The sequence below is a fragment of the Siniperca chuatsi genome, linkage group LG5, assembly GCF_020085105.1.
Source record: "Siniperca chuatsi isolate FFG_IHB_CAS linkage group LG5, ASM2008510v1, whole genome shotgun sequence".
Classification (NCBI taxonomy): domain Eukaryota; kingdom Metazoa; phylum Chordata; class Actinopteri; order Centrarchiformes; family Sinipercidae; genus Siniperca; species Siniperca chuatsi.
Genome location: NC_058046.1, coordinates 15,169,011 through 15,190,220, shown reverse-complemented (window position 1 = coordinate 15,190,220; position 21,210 = coordinate 15,169,011). Strand labels below are relative to the sequence as shown.

The 21,210-nt window shown below is 41.5% G+C and overlaps 1 protein-coding gene across 2 annotated transcripts in view; it reads right to left on the bottom strand.

Moving 5' to 3' along the window:
* adgrv1 (adhesion G protein-coupled receptor V1) overlaps window positions 1-21,210 on the bottom strand; it is a 114,823-nt gene that overhangs the window by 91,017 nt on the left and 2,596 nt on the right. For both annotated transcript variants that reach the window (XM_044198045.1, XM_044198044.1), the window contains exons 2-12: window positions 11,143-11,330; window positions 10,181-10,330; window positions 7,419-7,514; window positions 5,717-5,821; window positions 5,246-5,359; window positions 4,664-4,894; window positions 4,115-4,452; window positions 3,696-3,966; window positions 1,936-2,262; window positions 1,166-1,342; window positions 529-752 (exon numbers count right to left, since the gene is read on the bottom strand). In XM_044198045.1, coding sequence (XP_044053980.1) covers window positions 529-752; window positions 1,166-1,342; window positions 1,936-2,262; window positions 3,696-3,966; window positions 4,115-4,452; window positions 4,664-4,894; window positions 5,246-5,359; window positions 5,717-5,821; window positions 7,419-7,514; window positions 10,181-10,330; window positions 11,143-11,328 — 2,219 coding nt within the window. In that variant the 5' untranslated portion in view covers window positions 11,329-11,330. The remainder of the gene's footprint in view (window positions 1-528; window positions 753-1,165; window positions 1,343-1,935; window positions 2,263-3,695; window positions 3,967-4,114; window positions 4,453-4,663; window positions 4,895-5,245; window positions 5,360-5,716; window positions 5,822-7,418; window positions 7,515-10,180; window positions 10,331-11,142; window positions 11,331-21,210) is intronic.

Genomic DNA, 21,210 nt, shown 5'->3' with positions numbered 1-21,210 from the left:
ACCCCAGTCCCCCTCATCCCCACGTCAACCAAAGAACCCAGAATTCCTGAAGTAGGTCCTTCTCTGAAAAACAAAGTCCTGATTCACGCCACACAAAAGGCCCAGGTTCATTCCACTCTCCACTTACCCAAAGTACACTATAAAGCGTGCAGTCTCCACCCTGCAGGGGAGGAGTGGGAGGGAGAGAGAGCTGCCATTCTCATCAGAACATCAGACTAACAGATGCACCCAAAACCCCCAAACCACTACCACAAACACACACACACATATCTCCAGAAAACCAAAGGAAGAATGGGATGAGATAGCACCCACTCAGCCTTTCCACTTCCACTGGACTCACTCATTGTATAAGTTGGCTCTAAAACATAACACAATATCAGCTTCACACTCTAAATCCCAAAAGGTTATTGTATTACAGTTATGTTTATGGACAGAACAAAGGGGTTTAATATGCCTTGATGATAATTAACAAAATTAACAATTATTATGTTGGTTAACTATAACTTTTCACACTGTTAATGTCCCTACCTATCCAGAGTGAGCAGTAAGGTCTCGTTAACTTCTGGGATATTGTCAGCCATGATAGTGAAGTTGATGGAAGCATCACTCTGCCCGGAGAGGAAGACCACAGAGCCACTTAGAGGCTGCAGGTCTTTAGCAGTTATATCCACACGATTGGCTCCAATTGGCTGAAGACTCCAGAACACTACAGCCTGACCATCTGTCCCATCACGCCGCAGAGGGAGGCTTACCTGCAGCATCAAAAATTATTAGAATTAACCTCCTATACATACTGTACGCACATACAGAAAATTCACTTTATGAAGCCTGAAGCAGCATGGTGGCTATAAAGTGAGTGATTAGAGACTCTTCTGAGTTACAGTGGCAAAATAGGAAACCTCCCTTTTTCTTTTACAGTGGTGGTTAATTTAGCACTTTACAGAGTACATGACAACTAAGGAGTTTTGATCCAAATTGATATCTCCAACAATTAATCAAAACTGACACTTACTTTGTCAAAATGACAATAGCATAACAAATTATGGTACATTATAGATACATGCTGTTTTACGTGATACTGAACTCGGAAAGTCAATAGAGACATGCATCACAGAACTGAAACTATTCGCATGTACTACTGCTGAAAAAAGGGGTCATATCTTACTGTGCTGGTATTGCTGTCCTCTGGTTCATAAACCACCACTGTGGTGTTACTCGTAAAGCCAATTTCCCCGTTTGCAATGTCAGGGGTAACAGTCAAGGTCAGGTTTAGAGGTCCCCCAAACCTTGGGCTGTTTGAAGGAATTGGAAGGTTGATATCAACAAGCTCCAGTGTATTAAGCTAGGGGGAAAAGAAGAAACAACTCCATTAATAGAAGGCTCAAACAGGGTAACAAGGGGATATATGTTTATGAGAGGAAGTTTTTAAAAATAAAGCATGTTACAGCTCTTTCTTCACCATCAGTCCATTTCTGTTCTGTCACTTTTAAAGATGTGTTGAATGACTAGTCGGTGCTCCATTCACTCCTTTCATGTTTGTGCATCTATGTGTTAAAGGGTTTCACTGAAAGTGTGTGATGTGATTATGGTTCTACAGAATGTGAAGAGGGCTTTTCTTGTACTGTTTTGCTTGCTTTAAGAGCTAGGTGATGTTGTTAGTTTGGACAGTTGGGCAAATCCCATAGCACCATGCCAGATTTGAGTGCCACTGTCAAACCATTCACACATGCAAATGAGGCACTTCAACTTTGGATGGCACTGATTTGGCAAGTGCAAACACAAACAGAAAGAGCACATTTTTGGACGTGCAAGCAAAATGTTGCCTGAATTATAACATAAAAATTGTAACAACATTAAAAGTGAAAAAAACAAATCACATTTCATCCACATGTGTCGCTTATGTGTTGCTCTGTACCTTGTTTCCAGCCTTGTTACCTGTATTAAGAAATGAGCTCCATTCTGCAGAAAGGCATCATTCCTGATTGGCAGTATGACGTGTACCATCCGCTTACGGGCAAACACCACATTAACGGACCTGCTAACATTCAGAACCTGGGCACGGGCCAGTGCTGGGTCTATTGGGCCTGCAGGAATGTAGAGGGCGGTCAGGGTCATTGACACATTACCCAGTGTACCACCGTCTCGCAGGAAATTTAGTGACAGGAAACGGCCCTCAGGTTGGCTCTGGATGCTTTGCTCTTTTGCCGGGTCAAACCGAAAAAGCCCATAGACATCGTCACTATCCTGGATGTAGAACACGGTCTGGGGGCACAGCAGACGAAGAGTAGGAATAAAATGAACAAATCAGCAAAAGAAAGGAGAAGTAGGCCTATGTTACATTTTGGCTGATGAGGGAATGATCAAAAACATATTCTCTGTATCTTACCTAGTTGTGGACTGGGAAAGGTTATAGTTATGTTGATTCACTATAAGCTTACTTAGTCTCTCAACTAGTGCCTCACAAGTGCCTCACTTGTTAGTCTGCAAATTGCCCCCCTAAAAAGCTCCATCAATCAAATGAATGCTTGGTTTGAAGCTAATGAGAATTAACATTATAATATGTTCATATAAAATTTTGTACAATAAGTTATATACACTTTGGAAGAGAGTGGGATTTCACAAGTTTGACACATGTGCTCCCTCACATGCAGTACATGTGAGGGAGCACCTCCAGGCCATGTGCAGTCCCCAGTGCAGTGAGGGGGAGGTGATTGATCTTTAGGATGTGAGGGGATAATTGCAATGAAGCCCAGATTTACCATCAATTACTTTGGAGGATTTTGTTATGTATCCTGTTTTTGTGTTACTAAGACTGTATCGTGGGTCATAAGAAGAAGAAAGGAGAGGTGAGGAACAGACCGAGGGAAGAAAACAAGTAAGACTGAAAGTAGTAAAACAGAGCCCTGAGCTAACTTTAGAGAGGCATCCTCTTTAATTAACTCTGCTAAGACTGCTAGAGTAGTTTAAATGAGGCTCATTCATTTCCCTGAAACCTACACTTGTCTGATGCGTTGCCTGGTATGTTTACAATAGCCGATTTACAGCTCAGTGTAATGTGTGTGATATATCATTTGCTACATTAATAACAATTAGCACTAATTAACGTGTCCTACTGTTAAAGTCGTTTATTAATTCTTCAAGGAATTTCTGCGGAGCCAACCCTTTCTGCACAGATGACAAACAGACCCTATAACCTCACAACCTGAGGTGGTGTTGTGGCGTGTGTTCGTATGTGACCAAAGCAGAGTTTGTCTGCGTCTCATCTTATTTCTTCAACATAAACAAGACTTAGATCTGCCCACTGCTTTCACACATGGCCAAGAGGCTTGGACAAAGATGGAAGCTATAAAAAACCTGTCACCACTTCACCCACGCTTTCTAAAAAAAACACACAGACACCACACACAGAGTGTGCCTGCTGTTTCCTCTTTGTTTTGATTCAGCCACATTAAGGGAACACCCATGGAGCAAAGTGACACACTAAGGGGTTGACTTTTGCAGAATGTGCCAAGTTTACCACTGTACCTTACAGTAGGTCACACACACAACACTCACACATGCATAACACATGCACAGCATCTGAAGGATATGTTCCTTAACAAGTGCAGCCTTATGTCTCTCTGTTACAAACCCATTATAGCAGCTATAAATATATTTTTTAAAATTGGTCTAGCAAAGAGCTCCTCTAAACTGACCTCCATGGGTTCGTCGACCTCCGCATTGCCAGTTACAGTATTGGGCAGCAACTTGAGAAGAAAAGCCTCTGCTTCTTCAGGTAGATCATCTGCCACAATGTTTATTGTAATCACAGCGGTCACCTGACCGGGAGCAAATCTCACTGTCCCCGCTGCTGACCACAAATCATCAGATACTGGGGAGCGGTCACTGGAGTTTCTACTGATGGACCAGTTGGCAGACACGGCACCATGGCTTCCTCCATTTCTTACAATAATGATGCCTTCAAAGCTAGGGGAAATGATAGAGGAACAAACAAAGGATGGTTGAAGACACAACAATCTTGGATGTTTTTCTTTTTATTATGACACCCTTGCACTTATATTTAGACAGTATATGTATGTCATCAGAGTTTCATAAGTATTTGTAAGTTATCCACCTCTGTATCAGGTCTTCATTGATGGTGACTGGCTGAATGACTGCGCTGCTGCTGATTGACAGGACACCATGAGGCTTATCATTGGGCTCGATGGTCACTAGCACATCTTTGGGTGATACTAGCACAGCATCTCCTCTGATGGTCTCCTTCAGCAAGACCAGATGGAAGGATTCTGCGATTTCTGGAACGTCGTCATCACTGATGTTGAACAGCAGGCTGGTCTTGTAGACAAATGGAGGGAATGTAACTGTTCTGACTGGCTGTAGGTCGAGGAAATCCACAGCTGGTGTGGCGTTGACCAGTCCTTCGTAACTCCACAACATGTAATCTACAGAGACCTAAAGACAGTATAGTCCAGATGGTTTATATTCATTTGTCTTATGCTTGATTTTTCTGATCTATACTGTATATACAGTATATGTGTATATAAACATGTATATATACTGTATATATACAGTATACTGTACATATATAATTAAAGTGGTTGTGCCCTATTCTTTAACAGTCAAAAATCTAGGTAAACAAATAACTGGATTGATAGAAAGGAACCTCTGTGTGAACAGAACCGATGAGTGGACCATCCTCAGTCAACCGACCACGAGTCACATTAAGGGCAATGACTCCAGCGGACTCTGGTACTGCCATGAAAGAGTGGGAGAACCGCAGTGGACTGTCATTACGCCGGATTCTCAGCTGGACACTGCTGGCGTTGGGCCTGAGGAGGGCTCCACCTGCCACACCCATTAACCTGACTGAAAACACCTCATCATCCTCTGGGATCTGACCAACAAAGAGAAGGAAACACATTCAAATACAGTTGTACATTGTATGCAGCTGTTACAAAACTCTGAGTACGTAACTTGCAAAAACCTGGTCGCTCCTTTCAAACTTTGAAAATTTGACCTTTAAAAATGGCAAACCCATTGGGACAATCTGGATATTCTTTTTAAATGCCACAATACATTTTCCAAATATATCATACCTCCATATTTTGTCAACCAAGAAGCAAACTAATAACACCTAAAAAAGATGATGGAGGGAGAGATGGAGGGACAGATTGACACAAGCTAATTGATACTGACATGTGGTCACATATATGGATTAGCTTTAAATGAGGAGTTTGTTCAATACCTGGTCATCCTGGATGAGGATACTAAAGTGCACTACAGCCTGTCCTACAGGAATGGTGATGTTCCCTCTGTCTGGACTGAGGTCCTCAATGGCAGGGTTGGGACCTTCAGAGATCTGAACAGGAGGAGTCACAGTGATGTTTACACTTCGGCATGACTATGTACTCTATTGGGATTGTCATTTGTAACATGCTGCGTATAAATAATGGAGAAAAAACTATTTCCAATCATGGAATTACATGTAGTCAAAGAATTACAGGTTCCTATTTGGGTCTAAATTCTCCAAACTCTTGGATTCACAAGTCTATGTTTAGCCAGTGGGATAATCTTACAGCAGCATCTTCAACAAGCTAAAAACAAGCCCATTTGTCAGACAGTCAACATATCTATAACACTATCAGTCCTTCTTAAATACTATAAAGCAGCATGTCTTAAGTTTGTTGGTTTTATGTACGGTACATTGCCCTCTCACCTCAAAGTTCACAGTCACAGTCCCATATGTTCCCTTTTCTCTAATTAGGGTGAAAGGCACATAATGGTTCCTTCCTCTTGGTTCATTGACTACGATCTCTTCTGTCTGAGATGAAAAGGGAGAGACAGTGAAACAGACATACAGAAATAGAACCCCAATAAGTTCATATTCAATCAATTTCAACATTGTTTCTTATTCCCGATTATAACAAATGAAATTATGAAACAAATCAAAATGGCATTTTTGAAAGATTACAATAACAAACCAAAACTAAAGTAAATTTGAGTTTAAATGGGCCCTGAACAGGGAGCGAAAGTGAGCTGAATATCTCTTTACTAACAAATCAAAGACAGATCATTATCCAAACAACCAATAGAACGTTTGATTTAATTTGACTCACCTGATTTTGAGTTGTCCTTACTGTTTTTTATATGTTTTATGTTCCATGTTTTCTATTTTGGAACTGCTACACATTTTTATAGATACTAGTCATTACATATAATAGTAAACGAATAATTTCCAATCTCAATGTGTTAAAATTGTTTCAGTAAATAAATCTGATGCAGCATTAAAAACTACAGTATATTCTATGGTAACATACAATCTCACTGTATTTGGAAGTCCTTTTTGGGGTCTTAAAATTTGCCATAACCAAAGAAATTCAGGAGAATGCAAATGAAGAAGAAGAAAAGAAAGCAAAGAAATGCTATACAGGAATTAATTCATTACTCTAACATAAACAAGACCAGGAGGCCTTTATTGATTTTAAGCATGCCAAATCATTATCCAGCATATGAGACCATCTGGGGGGTGGTAGGGCAAACAGTTCCCAATAAACCACAGCTACCATGGAAACGCTATACACTACCACTGATAAATGATTCCAGGGAGAGTTTTGGTTTTAATTGCCCCTGGAAACCCGCAACCACTAGATGGTCACCTCTCCCACAACCACAATACTGGCATGATGGAACTCCTCTCTGCAGTAGTGAGCCCAAATTACTCCACCCCGACCCTTTACTTTCTTCTACTACTTACTAACATCAATGGGCTAAATATTTATAAAACTGCTCACAAATGCAAGTGCATGCTTATGGTGCAAGTGCAGGTTCGTGTGGCCAGCTAAGTTTTGCAATATTGGTGACCACAGACACAAATCTGATGCAGCGTGGGCCGTGGCACAAACTGGGAAAATGACTGGAGAAGATTTAATATATTGTTAGTAGGAGGAATTCATTATCAACAGGTATAGTTGGGAAGGTTTCAGTAATAGACAATCAATTCAGCACCTCTTATACCCTTTAAAAGGAGCTGTCAGTTTCTTAAAGGGCCAACAGAAGAGTCCAGGCAGCTTTGTTTGTCCTGAGAAAAAACTGTTTGGAGTTTTGATTTAAGGGGGAAAAAAAACAACTTTGATTCCAGAGGCCTCCTATACTCAAAATACTTTGTATAATAATAAAAAATGTTCTCCTTGTTATAGATTGCTCAAAGCTGCTGCTGTTTCGGCACTAAAAGTTTGTTCACATCTAGAATAGTAACTGCAAATACTGTGCTGAACTGTAAGCATTGGTAATAACACAGTTAGCACATTTGCATTATAATACCATGTGACTAACTATGATAAATTGATGTGGACTGAATTAATCACAGTTAGTAATTAGAAGTGACAGACTGTAATGAATGACAGACAGAGGTTTCTTACTGAGTTGAAGCCAATTATTCCAAAGGCATTGTCATTGGACAGGATGGTGATGGTTGCCTTGTTAGGTGTTCCCAGTGTCACGCCATTAGAGGAGCTCTAGAAAGCAGGGATAATTGAAATAGTTAGATAGAAGCAGGCCAAATATACAGTATGTACCTTAACACATCTTAACCTCCCCCCAACACTTGTGTTCATGTGAAAAACCAGAACGCCTGCCTTATCCACTGTCTTCACTTAATTTCTGTGCTCCCATTGAGAGGCCCTGGTGAGAAGGCACAAAGACAGGAAGTGCTGGTCTCAGCCCGGTTGATCTATCAGGTTAGCTCACAGCGGGATATCTCTTCAGGACTTGTGCTGTGCTCTGTGATTTGGCACTAAGACCTGACAAACTTAAAATCTCGCCATGCTTAAAATCACACAGTGACTTCACAAGGCTTACACTGCGAGTTTTTAACTTAACAAAAAGAACCATAACCTATGATCTGTGCAAAGTTTTCCTTTTTCTGAACTCTATTAAAAAGAAAGACCACAGCCTTGTTATTTTGTGTAACTTTCCAAGGTTTCCATTAGTGAGCTTACCAATGTTTTCACAAGCATCTCATGGACCAACTGTGCTGACAACCACCATGTCTGAGCTCAAGTGCACAAGCTTCCACCAAAACCTACAAAATCCCTTTGCAACATACAAACTTCTGCACATAGGCTATTAGTATATGTGCAGGCGTTCTGGAAAATGATCCGCTATGAGAGTCTTGACAATTTGATAAACAGAAACACAATTTTCTCCCCAAAAACAATTTTGAAATGTTTTCTGTTTTTCTCAGCCAAGCACAGTCCAATTGAAAGTCCTTAGCAAAACCACTGTATGCTTGCGTGTGTGCATGTTAAGGTGAGAGCAAGCAAAGAAGAAAATGAAAAACAAGAAAGTGCTTAGGCCTCTTGCATTCATCCCTCTATTCAAACAGGGCTTTTCCCAGCTGTAACAGAGTTTTATTTCCGCTGCTGAGCTCTTGTAGCGGTCAATTCACAGACACAGAATCCACATGCTTTCACAAAGCCAAGCCACTGGCTGAGCCAGGAAGCTGCTCACACACATACACACACACTCTTGTGTACCCAACTACATAAACATACTAAAATATACAGCGATTCACAAATTGGCTACTTAAAAGGCAGCTTTGTTAATCGCATGTAGCACTACATAAACCCTGCCTCCCCCAACCTAATATGCTACAACCCACTGTGTGTTTCTACCTTCTGTTCCTGCACAGCGCTAATAGGCTGCACCTGCTCTGGTCCACAACAACTCTACACTATTTCTATATAACAAGTCTTGTTCTGTCATACTCACTTCTAACAAAGTTAGTACAATATTTTCTACTGAAACAGATTTTACGAACTTAACTGTCAGAAATGATAAATGTGTCATGATCAACCCTTCATCTCTTACTTGTGCTTGATCTATGACACCCCTTGTAGTGCACATTCATCGTCCAGACAGTGTTTCAGTAAGCTGATAGGGTAGCATTTGGCCAAAGCTTTGTCTCCACTGTAGTGTAAACAGAAGGGCTAAGTGGGCCTCATCTGGTCTTTCACTCTAGTAGCAGGCTAAATACGGGCTTGCACTACAGGATTTTAACCAGATGTCACAAAAATGCAGTATCAAATTGAAAATGTTGTGAAGAAAGTCACTCTTGCTGACAGCTGTTCGGAGTTGTTGCTGTTTAGTAAATGTACATAGCTGACAATCAGTGATTCACAATGACCTTTGTCTTAGGTTTTGTAGTGAGGGATAAGACAGGCAGACAGCAAGACCAGGCCCCCCTAGCTCATCAATCAAACTTGACAGCTAGAGGCTACATGAAACCATGGAGATAGTCTCTAGGTATAAGGCATCCTGGGATGTGCTGGTAATTCCTTTGACAAGGATTTACAATGTATACCCATTAAAAATCATTTTCAAACGTTTAAACGTCTATAGCTGTTTTTTAAGACTATGTACAATAGCAAAAGCTTAGCTACAAAAGCAATAATTGCAAGACATCTGTTTTATTTTTTATCTTACAGCAACTGGACTAGAATAAAGTAGCAAGTTGCACCTTCTGGTGATATGGTGAGTTTGGTAGTGTTAGCCAAAAACGTCTCAAAATACATGAAAAGATCTGAATGTATTTGGTTGTGAACCCATTCATTCATTGTAACAGACTGAGCTTTCATCTTCAATAGTGTGTCAATTGCAATGGTGAACACACAACATATATAGAAATGAAATCCACGGAACGGACATGCCCATCAAAGTCAATGTTGAGAATCACTTTAATCTACTGTGTGGTGAGGCTGTGGCTGTCAAAGTTAGTTTATTTTCACAAAGGTGTCTTTTAGTGGGGAACCTCAGAGACGCACACAACATTTGGCCCCACCCAGGCCAGCCCTGGAAAAGTCCTACAGAGCAGACACATCAAAGACCCTGTAGCTCAGAGCCTCCCAGGCTTACTGTGGCTGCCCCCACTCTTAGCAGCTGGGGTTAGGGTTTAAGATGGTCAGGGGCAGAATTAAAACAGTGGGACTTTGTGGAAAGAAAGCTTGGAGCTCCAGAGAGGGAGGAAGAGGAGAGGGAATCATCATCAATCCAGAAACAAACGTTTGGCACATAAATACAACACATTTACTTACACAAAAGTTGGCGCGCACACACACACACACACACACACACACACACACACACACACACAGAAACTTGCAGACAAACAATGGGCATTTACCTGCAGTGCAAGTTTGAACGTAAATGTCTCATCGGCTTCAGGCAAGTCATCATCTTTCACAGCAATGAAGATGGTCTTACTGGACTCAGTGGACAGCAGGAAGGCTGCAGCATTAATGGCTTCAAAGTCCCCTGTGTCGACTCCCTCTAGCTGGGTGAAACAAGCAAACACAAAATCGTATCACTCACCATTTAACTAAAGTAAGATTCCTGCTTCTTTGTGTGTTTTCTGTTTGTTTGAGATACTTTTTGCATGTATTTGAAAGTGTGAAATGGAGAGAAACAGGAAAGGCACAAGAGAGATGGAGACAACGTGGCAGATCAAAGATGGGTTTGAACCCAGGATGCAGCAGGTACATGACTTGTGCCTTAGACAACTGAGCCAATAGGATGCCCCGGGCTTGATATTTTTGCCTGGTTCAGCTCTTTCCACCAACAGAGAGCAGATACTGTGTTCCTGTCTCCTTCCTTTCTTCTGGTGCCTTTATCTGCTTGATCTTGAGTTTCAATGTGCTTCTGTCTATGCCCATTTGTTTCCTGGAAGGAAGCCTGTTATGACACAGTATTTCGTGAACTAATAAGGAAGCCCAGGTATAAAAGTTCATGTAAGAAAAAATATGGTAAAGATATCAAGGAGCATAGGAAACTCTCCAACCACACTCTACTGCGCGGCCAGCTCGTCTTACCAGACACCAACTGTGAGCAGCTGACACTAGCCCTCATGTGCAAGACGTAAAGCCAAAACCCATTCTGTGATTTCCAAGACAGTTTCTGCAGACACACTGGGTCTGCACACTGGCCACTGTCTGCCATAGATAAAAAGGTCACTGATTCTCTCCTTCACTGGACAAAAAGGTGACAGCTGAGCAACACAGCAAGGTGATGACAGAAGAGATGATCTGACAGGTTGATGAGTATGGATACATAAAGAGTCATCAATGATGAGCTTGTCGCATGTCTTACCAGAACCAAAGCTGTCACATTAACCGGGTCTCCCACTCTCTCCACGACCAGCCGGACCACAGCTGTGCTGCTCTCGTTGACAACAAAGTCAGTCTGGCCCAGGAACTGCAGCGTGGCTGACTCAGACTTAGTGCCAGGGATGGACAGAGCCAGAATCAACCCAGCTAGCAGGAGGACAGGGAGCATTCCTACAAAAGGAGAAAGTATATGGAGGAAATATAAAAAAAAATGCAGGAAAAATAGACATAATGCATATATTGTAATAAAGCAGAAGCCAATATGGGTATATTTTGAGGAGTTTTATAAATTAAGCGAGCTACAGAAAGTACATTTTTAGTTAATTCAGTGCCTACTTAGACAGACTGCAGATTTATTGTTTTAGAGATCTGTTCTAATACTTTAAAACACTGCACAAATTCTGAGTCAAAAATGTATATAAACACCTACTCATCACCACTAAGAAAGGCAATTCACATTGAAGAAAAACTCACATAAGATTGAAATCTTAATTTAGAGACCTTTGTGATACAATTTTAAGAGTTAAGACGTAGGATGTAGAGAATTCAAAGTAAAAAAACAGAGGTAATGACAGGGAAGCTTCCCAGACAAAAAATATTTACAAAGATTAAGAAACAACTCTTATCACAAACGTTGTGAGTCAAATATTATATCTATACTACTGAGTACTGATATTACAATTAAAAAATATACAGTCAGTATAGATTAAAACTAATATGATCTACAGGCAGTCTTGAGGAGCCAGATGTTCAAAAGGCCTGGCTTCTGAAAATGTGCAGCCAGGCTGACTGGCAGGCTCACTGGTCATTGTGGTCTAAATGATTCATAACATTATTCCATAATTCCAACGGCTGTTGTCCTCATGTTGTCATAACTGTTAAAGTAGATGTTGTTGAGTTTATTCTTCTTGACCACATGAATTTAATATGCCATGCCAGAATAAATGTGATCACTCAAGGTAGTTTCAGTAATTCGGCATGAAGCTTCAGACAGCCTCCCGTACAATTCTGCACTGCCAACACTCTCTTCTCTCTAATTATATTTTCTGCTCTCCTGCTTCCTTCAATCACCCTCACTTCTCAGTTTGTCTCTTCTGCACCCCTCTACCCCCCACATCTCTTATCTTCTTGTATCATCTCCTCATCTGTCCTCTGCTTTCCCTCTCCTCTCCCCCTGTCCTCTCCTGCTCAGCTCTCTCACCCAGAATAATCCTTAAACTGGATGGAGCCACTCAGACAGTTGTCATGGTTAACACAACAAAACAACACAGCATGACAAGTGGGGTGGAGCCAGCTTAAAGCTAAATTGCGGCCACTCTGTCCTGTCTTTCCCTCCCTGCTGCCTTTAACCCATCCCATTCATAATCTGCACCACAAAGCCTTGCCAACAGTATGAACACGTAAGGTCTCAAAAAAAAATAATTTTGCTCTTAATTACAAGGTTGAAAAAGAACATCAGCAGCTACGGTGGATGAAGTCATGCTGTTTGGTTCTTTTTTCATAAGCAGAAATCGTTTAGGAAAGTTGGACATTGAAAATATCCCATTTTTCATATGTTCCATTACTGTTATATCAATCTGAGTTATTCTCAGTATTGGCGGGTGTTTAAATAACAACCATCCATCAATCAGTTTGTCAGCTTAGAGAGGAGAACAAGACACTATATCAGAATCAATTGATGCAGATGTTATGGGTGTGTGTGACAGAGAGAGAGGACATGTAAGTGTGTGAGAGTTTGTGTGATGGAGTTGATGTCAAGGGGCGCGTGTGTGTGCGTGTGTCACACACACACATGTCGGCAGTGGAGAGATTGCTGGGAAATCCATCAAAAAAGGATTTAGAGCTGGTGGGTAGCAGGGATGGACAGTGGGGAACAGAGGGTGAGGCTAAGGGGGCAGAGAGGTGAGTGTGTCGCTGGACAAAGAGGGCCCAGGGCTGAATAAATCCTGTTACTTGCCCTGCTTTCTCTCCTGAGGTTGGGAACGTCCTGCACCACTGACCAAGAGCTTGAATGAAAAGCTATAAACCCTCTCTCTTGCACCATCTCACTGGAACTGCATTAGACAGTAGTCTACACTAGTCTAGGCTACACTCTCAAGAGTAATAGTGCACCCGAGGGTGTGTGCAATTTCAAAGCATCTGGACACCTGCTAGTGTATATCCACTTGCCTGCCTAATTGAGTTACTGTATATTGGATGGTTAAGCCACCAAATGTCTGTTTTGGTCATGGCAATACCTCATTGACCACAGCTTGCAATCATCACAATTTTATCATATAGAATAAAACATTTTTCATTTCATCTCTATGTCATGTCTGCTTTCGGTTTTCAGAACAAAAAGTCTGACTTCCCACACGCCATTTCTTCAGTAAATCTTTGTGCCTCAAAACCTCACTTCCAAACATCCAAATGATCGCCTAACATCACTTAGACCACAATCTTTTAGATGGATGGTAGGAAGCATCCAACCCGCTAACCTTCTAACCTCCTACTCCAAAACAGAGGGGTGGTCCCTTTCGCATCCACTGACCCAGATGCCGCACTTCCTTCAAAGGGCCTAATACAAAGCAGATGCTGTGTGGATGGCACAGGGCTGTTTTATAAGCGGCAGGGCAGTTTTTGTGCTGGCATCATGCATTGTGCCAACCCTGACCCCGGGGGCTACAGGGGGACCAAGGGTCTGTCTGTCACAGAAAAAGGCAACATGGAGTGCCTGGCGCAGACCTCTGACATTGATAAGGCTGGGAGTCAGAGTCAGATGGAGACACAGTTGCATGCATGCACACACACACACACACACACACACACGTTTGCATACATGGATGCATTTGCCAGAGCTGGCACAGTCAGCATATGCATCCAAAATGCAAGATCTCAGTGCTCAAATAGACAGCTGGGTGACAGGCCAGGACACTGGCGAGCTCTGAAATGCATGAAAACACACTGTCCATCACAAATATCCTGGGCCAAAGGAATAGAAAATGATGGCTGAGGCCAGGACTCTGGGACCTGGCACTCTAACAAGCCACAGACAACACCACAACCAAAAAGACTTCACATTCTGAACATCCAAAATTGCTTTTATTAACTTATTCTGTGACTCCGAACTCAGTCAGCTGACTTTTCTTTTATATTGCATTACTTTATTTCCTGGAACACACGCAGTCGCCAATAAATATGTATTACCCACTATATATAGCACTGGCTAAATATGTATTGCACATCATTGTATTCATCCACAATAAAACAACTGCATTGTCATTGTCACGTACTCTTTAATAGGTCATCAAGCTCAAATGAAAATGAACCTTTGGCCTCGAACAATCCTAAATCATTCTTCACAAACAATTAGGTACAAATTCCTAAAGCTGTTGTTTAAATCGGATTATTATCTTATTAAGCCTTGACCTTGAACCTGCTTTCACCATAACCAGTACATAATACTTCCAGCTAACTTCTTTTGTCTTTTTGATATGCAGAGTAATTTAGAATTATGGTCCTCTTGCACAAGCAGGCTTTGAGCATGCCAGGAAAGTTTCTTAGCGCTGGGCATTGAGCTGCGACACTTAGTCCACTTGTTTCACCAGCTAAGCTCAGATCAAAGCTGAAGGGAACAATGCATGGGCAACACACACACGTAAATCTATTATGTAAAAAACAAACACACGTATACTATATGTACGGTATCCCTTCAGTATCCACTTGCAATCACTCACTGCTCTCTATCTTCTGATCTTTCTCTGTCACACATCTTATCATGTCCTTATTGGAGACTGTATCTCTGTGATGGATAGCTCATCACCAGAGAGCATTCCTGGCAGGTTCAAACGTGATAAGCACCATGACCACTCACAGTGATAATATCAATGCTGGTCAGTGGTGGTTTGACGCGTCAACTCTCAGCCCTTCTTAAAGCAGCCTACCGGTGTTAGGAGCCTGATTCCCGAAAATGATTACATCAGATTTCTTGCAGACACACCACCCACACACACTCACTCATTCACTGATCTATTGGATATCCCTGTCAGGGGTGCTGAGGAGGTGTCTGGTTGCAGGGCTGCTCCAGGGGTCAGTGCTCGGCGCTGATGCCTCTAGGGTTTCTCCTGACAGTGGCCTCTGTGTCGTAATCTTTAGCATCAATTATTCACTGCAAGACTTCATAGTGAGAGGATGGTAGTAAGCGTGACACTGCAGGATTCACTGTATAGAACGTGCCATGAGCCGTCTGGGGTTAGTCAGGTAATTGGGCTGTTGACAAAAATATACGTAATCATACACGTGCTGTCACAGTGACAGTGAGTGACTTAAATTACTCCTTGTTAACTGAAAAATATGCCTCAGTTTCTTGTCTCATTAAATACAGAATCTGTCATCCCTTTTTGCCACTTTAACTCTCTGGGAACTTAGGTAAAGTATCAGCCTCTATAATCAGAGTCAAGGACTTAGCCTTTCCCCTAGTTATTTCACTGAGAATACTTGGTATTGGAAGCTTTAAAAGAGGAAAGCAATACTCTTACTTCCTTTTTGGTAGAGGGTGTGTGGGATAACAGTCTGCAGAGTTTTAATCAAGGGCTTTCCCATGAGGTATCCCTGCCCTAAGGCTTCCCTGGTCCTGAGACGCCCTTGGTGAAGAGGTTGTGGTTATATCTGGCAGTTAGTCACATACACACACACACACACACACACACACACAGAAAGTGATCTCCAGTTGTCTGACACTGGGAGGCCTGCAGTGGGATCTCATTCATCAATCTTACAGCTCTGGTCGGTGATCTGGAGTCAGTCTGGCCACAGAAAGAAACTGCTCTGTCATTAACATCAACTAATATAACAGTGTTCCTGGAACGAATTTGTGTGTCTCCTCAGGACAAATTCACACTAAAAACCAACCACGCAAACAGACATGACTAAAACTAAACAGATAAGTAAACAGCGACAAACACACAGACAGATGGTGAGGTAGGCAGAAAGGCATACAGAAAGAGGTGACAATACGCCTTCATGTATATCAATCTGTATTTATGTATAGTGTAAAGGGTGACTGCTAAGCCAGTTCTTGTGGGGATATAAACAATGGAAAATGAAAGAGTCCTGTAGTTGGTTGGCCAGGTTATTATTCAGAGGTCAGAATAAATATGAAAAATGCCTAATTTGATATCAAAATATCTTGCAAAAAAGGTTTATTAAAGCCCTCGATACCTTAAACACAAAATTAAATAGAACAAAGCCAATCAAATAAAACCTAATAATATTTTTTTTTTCAATTCAATTCAATTGGCTTTATTGGCATGGGAAACAGATGTTAACATTGCCAAAGCAAGTGTGAAATAAAAACATATATATAAACAGAAATAATGTGCTATTAAAATATATACATATACAAACATATACACATATATATACTACTGTGTCATTTAATGCATATAAGCAAAATGTTTCTCTTTTCATAGAAAGGCTGCTGTATTAGTTCAGTTTGTAATTATAAGTCTCAGACTATGTGTTTGGCCCAAAACCATGGTGCCTCCTCTGCTCTGTTTATTGGATTGTTTTCTGTTTGAGCTGCACTCCACGCAAAGCGATGCTACCACCCCAGTGTGTGTCGGGCCCTACCTCAGAAACCACCCACCGTCCGTTCTCAGCCCGGCATAGCCGCGGCTGCCATACCCGGTCAACTCACAAGCCCATAATTGCGCTTCACATATAGTTTCTCCCTCTGGTATTTTTAGATCAGTGAATGTTCTCGCCATACAGGGAAGTTGGGGAGAAGAAATTAAGAAACTTAATAAGCGAGTAGAGCTAAAACATACATCATTAAATCTGACAAAAACTCTGTGTTACTCACTGGGCTTATTTTGGAGAGCTCTAACAGAATTCTATTTATTTTGAGGAGAAAAACAGAAAACCTACCATTAGTCCAACAAGAAGGGGGTGAAAGATTTTTGGGAAATGGGGATAGCAGTGTGCTGAACTGCAGCCAAATTATGCCATTCCACATAAGGGGAACTAGAAAACACTTGAATGAATACCTCTCTAAAGAACAAAAATGCACAAGGTCAGTCTCCCAGCTATTGTCAGACGATACTTTTCAACTAGACATTTCTCCTTCAGGGGCAAGAGGCTGCCAATCAAGTGTGCATTTTACCGTGAAAAAAGAAACAGAGAGGAGAGTTTTCCTGAGGTATTGTCCACACGGCCCTGGTCGGCTGCTCTTAAGTTGAGCCAGTGGCATCTCGCATCTCTAACTAAAAACAAGAGTTTTTTCTTCTTCTTGGGAAATAGTGGTAAGGAAGGAAAAAAGGACAGTGGTTCCAATTGAGTAGGAACCAGTGCGTGAGCAATTTAGAGCGTTTTCCAGTTTGAGCATTGGCTGACTGATTAGCCTGTATGACACACAGTGATGGAGGCAGACAGAAAAGCACTTTCAGGGGATTAAACAAGGTTGTGCTCTCCACAGCCTAGCAGACCAAAGGGCCAAATTAGAAAGGGTATTACTTCATTGCATGTAACCGGCTGGGCCTGGATGAAATGCTAATTGCATTTCAAAAGAGTTCCCAAAACAGAGAGGCAACCCAGAACGGGGGTGTATTTTCATTGGAGAAGAAGCGGGACTTTACGATTCACTGACCAGCACACAATTTTAAGGAGAAGGCTTTTGTTCGCTCATGCTCCTTTTTGTGTTTCGTGTGCATTTCTAAAATTGTCACAGTTCTCTATTCTTTTGTTTCTCACACTTTTTGGCACGCTGGTCTCCGCTCCAACAGAACCCAAACCATCCTATTCAGACTGCCTCCTTTTCTCTCGGCTCTACTCTATCACTCCTAAACAAGGACACACACAACACACACATCCTTGGTACAGTAGGTGTGGGAGAGCCTCTCTTTCAAGCCTTTGCAGAACTGGAAAACTGAGGGCCAGATGGCAGGATTGAGAAGAAAGCTGACCCTGTGGTGAACAGATCCTGATTATCATACAGAAAAATAAAAAGTGCTGCTCATTGCTTTCATCTAGCTGGTCATCAGCTTGTTGTCTGTCCCAGAAATTCAGAACCAGTCATTCACAGAACTGTTTGCTTTGTTACTGTGAATGTGAGAGGGTGCAGTTGCAGGTGCGTACACATTGTAAGTGAACACGTCATACACTTAACATAAACACACCTCACATCAATTTCAAAGGTATATTATTATAATATTTCAATCTAATCTAAAACATTTTTCTCTGCTGTGCTTCTCAGATCACAGTGAAAGACACAAGGATGCAGGATGTGTTTTCTATTTATTATCAAGTGATCCTGATCCCTTGAGATGTTTTACTCACAAAGCTATAATCTATAATGAAAGGCATCCAGAGAAAGTGAATAAATACATCTTTGTACAACAACAAACACACCCCGCCACCTCTCAGCCATGCTCAGATCCACCACCCCCACCTACTTGAGGAATTCCTCTGCCATGACCAACTACAGTACAATGAGAGAAGTGAGAGATAAACAGAGAAAGACAAGAAAAGAAAGAAAGAGGGGTTGGTGTATGGGATGGAGCAGATGGGGGGGCGGAGATGAGTGTGTGTGTGGATGAAATAATACAGAATGGGTCATACATACACACTGGGGGATGGCGGATAAATAAGGTTGAAGGGTAATGGAGAGAACTAAGGGTTTCGGAAGATTGATCCAAGAGTCGTGACCTACATCAACAGGTTTATGTTTTAAATAGGCACCCCGACCCTTCTTTTCTGAAGCTCACTCTTTTTCACTCTCTGTCTCTCATACACATACACACACGCACACACAAAGACCCCAGTGAGAGGCAGTAGTGGTAGTAACAAAGAAGGACGGGTATAAGAATGGATAGCCATGATGTCTTTCCAGCTGAACACGAAGTGTGACCCACTCAACCTGACCTGTCTAAATTAGGACAGGAAGCAGGGGCCACCATGCGAAATGTTCCACGTGGCTCCCCCAAAAACATCTAGGCGACGGGTAGAACTCATGGGGATTTATGGCTGGACAGTTGGGCTCATGCAGGGGTCCGTGCGTTTATAGAATGGGATCAGTGAAGAGCAACCAAAGAGTGTGTTAATTTATCAAATAAGGCTGTGGAGCATGTTTATCCCTTAGGGATAATAAGTTATTCAATGATAATAAAAAAAAAGAATTCCTGATTTCAACAGTCCTTGAGACATAATTTAATTTGTACACAGTCTAGCCAAGCTAATGTGAACCAGAGGCCAGAGGAAACAGCTTTCCTAAATGTTCTTTTACTTTTCATTATGTTGTGACATCTGAGAAAGGATGTTGCTCTGTGTGCTTCCTGCACTGATTTTCCATGCAGTTTGCAAGCTGGAATGAAACATAGCTGCTTTAGTTTAACTGAATTTAAATGCAATTACCATAGAACATGGTGGACATATTACAAAAAATATTATAAATTAAATTAATGTTTGACTGATAAAATATTTGTGGTGGAGTGCTTTTTTAATTATACTCAGCACAGCAGGTAGGAAAGGCTCTGAGGCTGACCTATCTGAGGCTACCGGCTTTACTAACGTCACAAGAGGTCAGAGTTCAAGTTTAATACTCGAATGGAGATGCTGGGCAGCTGTAGGAGGGCTCCTCGTCGCCCCTGCAGAGTGCAAGATATAACAATATGTGTGTGTGCAAGTGTACTTGCGTGTGTGTATGTATGAGAGTGTGATTATGAGAGTTGACAGCGAGGTCATGGCCGAGGGTTTGCTGCAGCGACCGTACTAGCATCCTCTCACCGGGAACAATATGCGGTTGGTCAGGCCCACTAAAGAGACCTCAGGATTGTTGGCCATCGCTAAGGGCCCACCACTTTCCTGTCCCTCTGCTCCAAGGACAACAACTACTAAAACATGATACTGTCTCCTGAGCGTAAGCATGAACTGTCAAATGATTTTTGAAACAAAGTATTAAAATCCCAGAGAACATTATAAGAGACTTACTTACGACTTGAATTGGTCCATTCAATAAATCTAAAATCAACTTAATCATGGTTTCCAGACATCTTGGCATCAGACCTGATGATCTCAGTCAAGTTAAACAACAGGAAGATGTGAATAAACTAGCACAGTTCCTGTCTTATTTGTTGCTGGGGGGCATACTGAACGTTCATTAGAAATTAGAAAATGCTACATCAGATCTTAGCACAAAAAATTAATTATTTTCAATTATATGAGAGTGGTATAGATCACTTTCTTTTATTTTGTGTTGTTGTTGGACATTTTTTCCCATTTGTATTTTCTTCTTTGACCCTGCAACACGCTCCTTGTCTCTTCAATGTCTCCTCATGGAGTTGAGAGCCTTAATTATACTGTCTGCCCACAGCAGTGCATTTTTTCCCCCACATTGGCCAAATATCAATCGAGAAGCAATAAATTGAAATGACACCAAACACTGAATGAGATATCTTCAAACTAACTTCTGTTTTAGAATGATTTTCTCTGAATCTCACTATCTACAGCATCAGCATTTAATCTAAAAAGCACCAAAAACACGCGCTTGTGCAAATATTGTTGTTCTATGTCCCAGTTCGCCACATGGTTCTTTTTTTCCTAATAATTTCTTCATTATTTTTACAAATATGAAGCATTTTGTACTGTATTTAAAAAGTATGGGGAAACCTTCCACATCTCAGCTGTGCATGCACAAATGTATGGCTAAGAACTTATTGCTCCAAAAAATGTTAACACCTATGGTTCATACACTCAAATAAGCATTCAGAGAGCCCAGTCAGCTCCCAGTGTTAGCAGGTTTAAGGTACACTTCTGTCTTGCACCAAGGGATTATGAATTGTTCTACTGTAATTTGAGGGAGAAGTGGGAAAGTAGGTGCAAAATTTTATCCTCTCAAGCTGTGGAAATGAAAACCAGACCATAACTAATAAGAGGTGTATACTGGGAAGGTCTGCTGGTTTTCTCTTCCCACATCATGAAAAATGTAAATGCAGAACACTCACTGAGGAGAAGTATAACCTTTTGTATTGTGTTTACTTGTAATAACAAGTGCTATATAAATGAACATTGCTCTCCT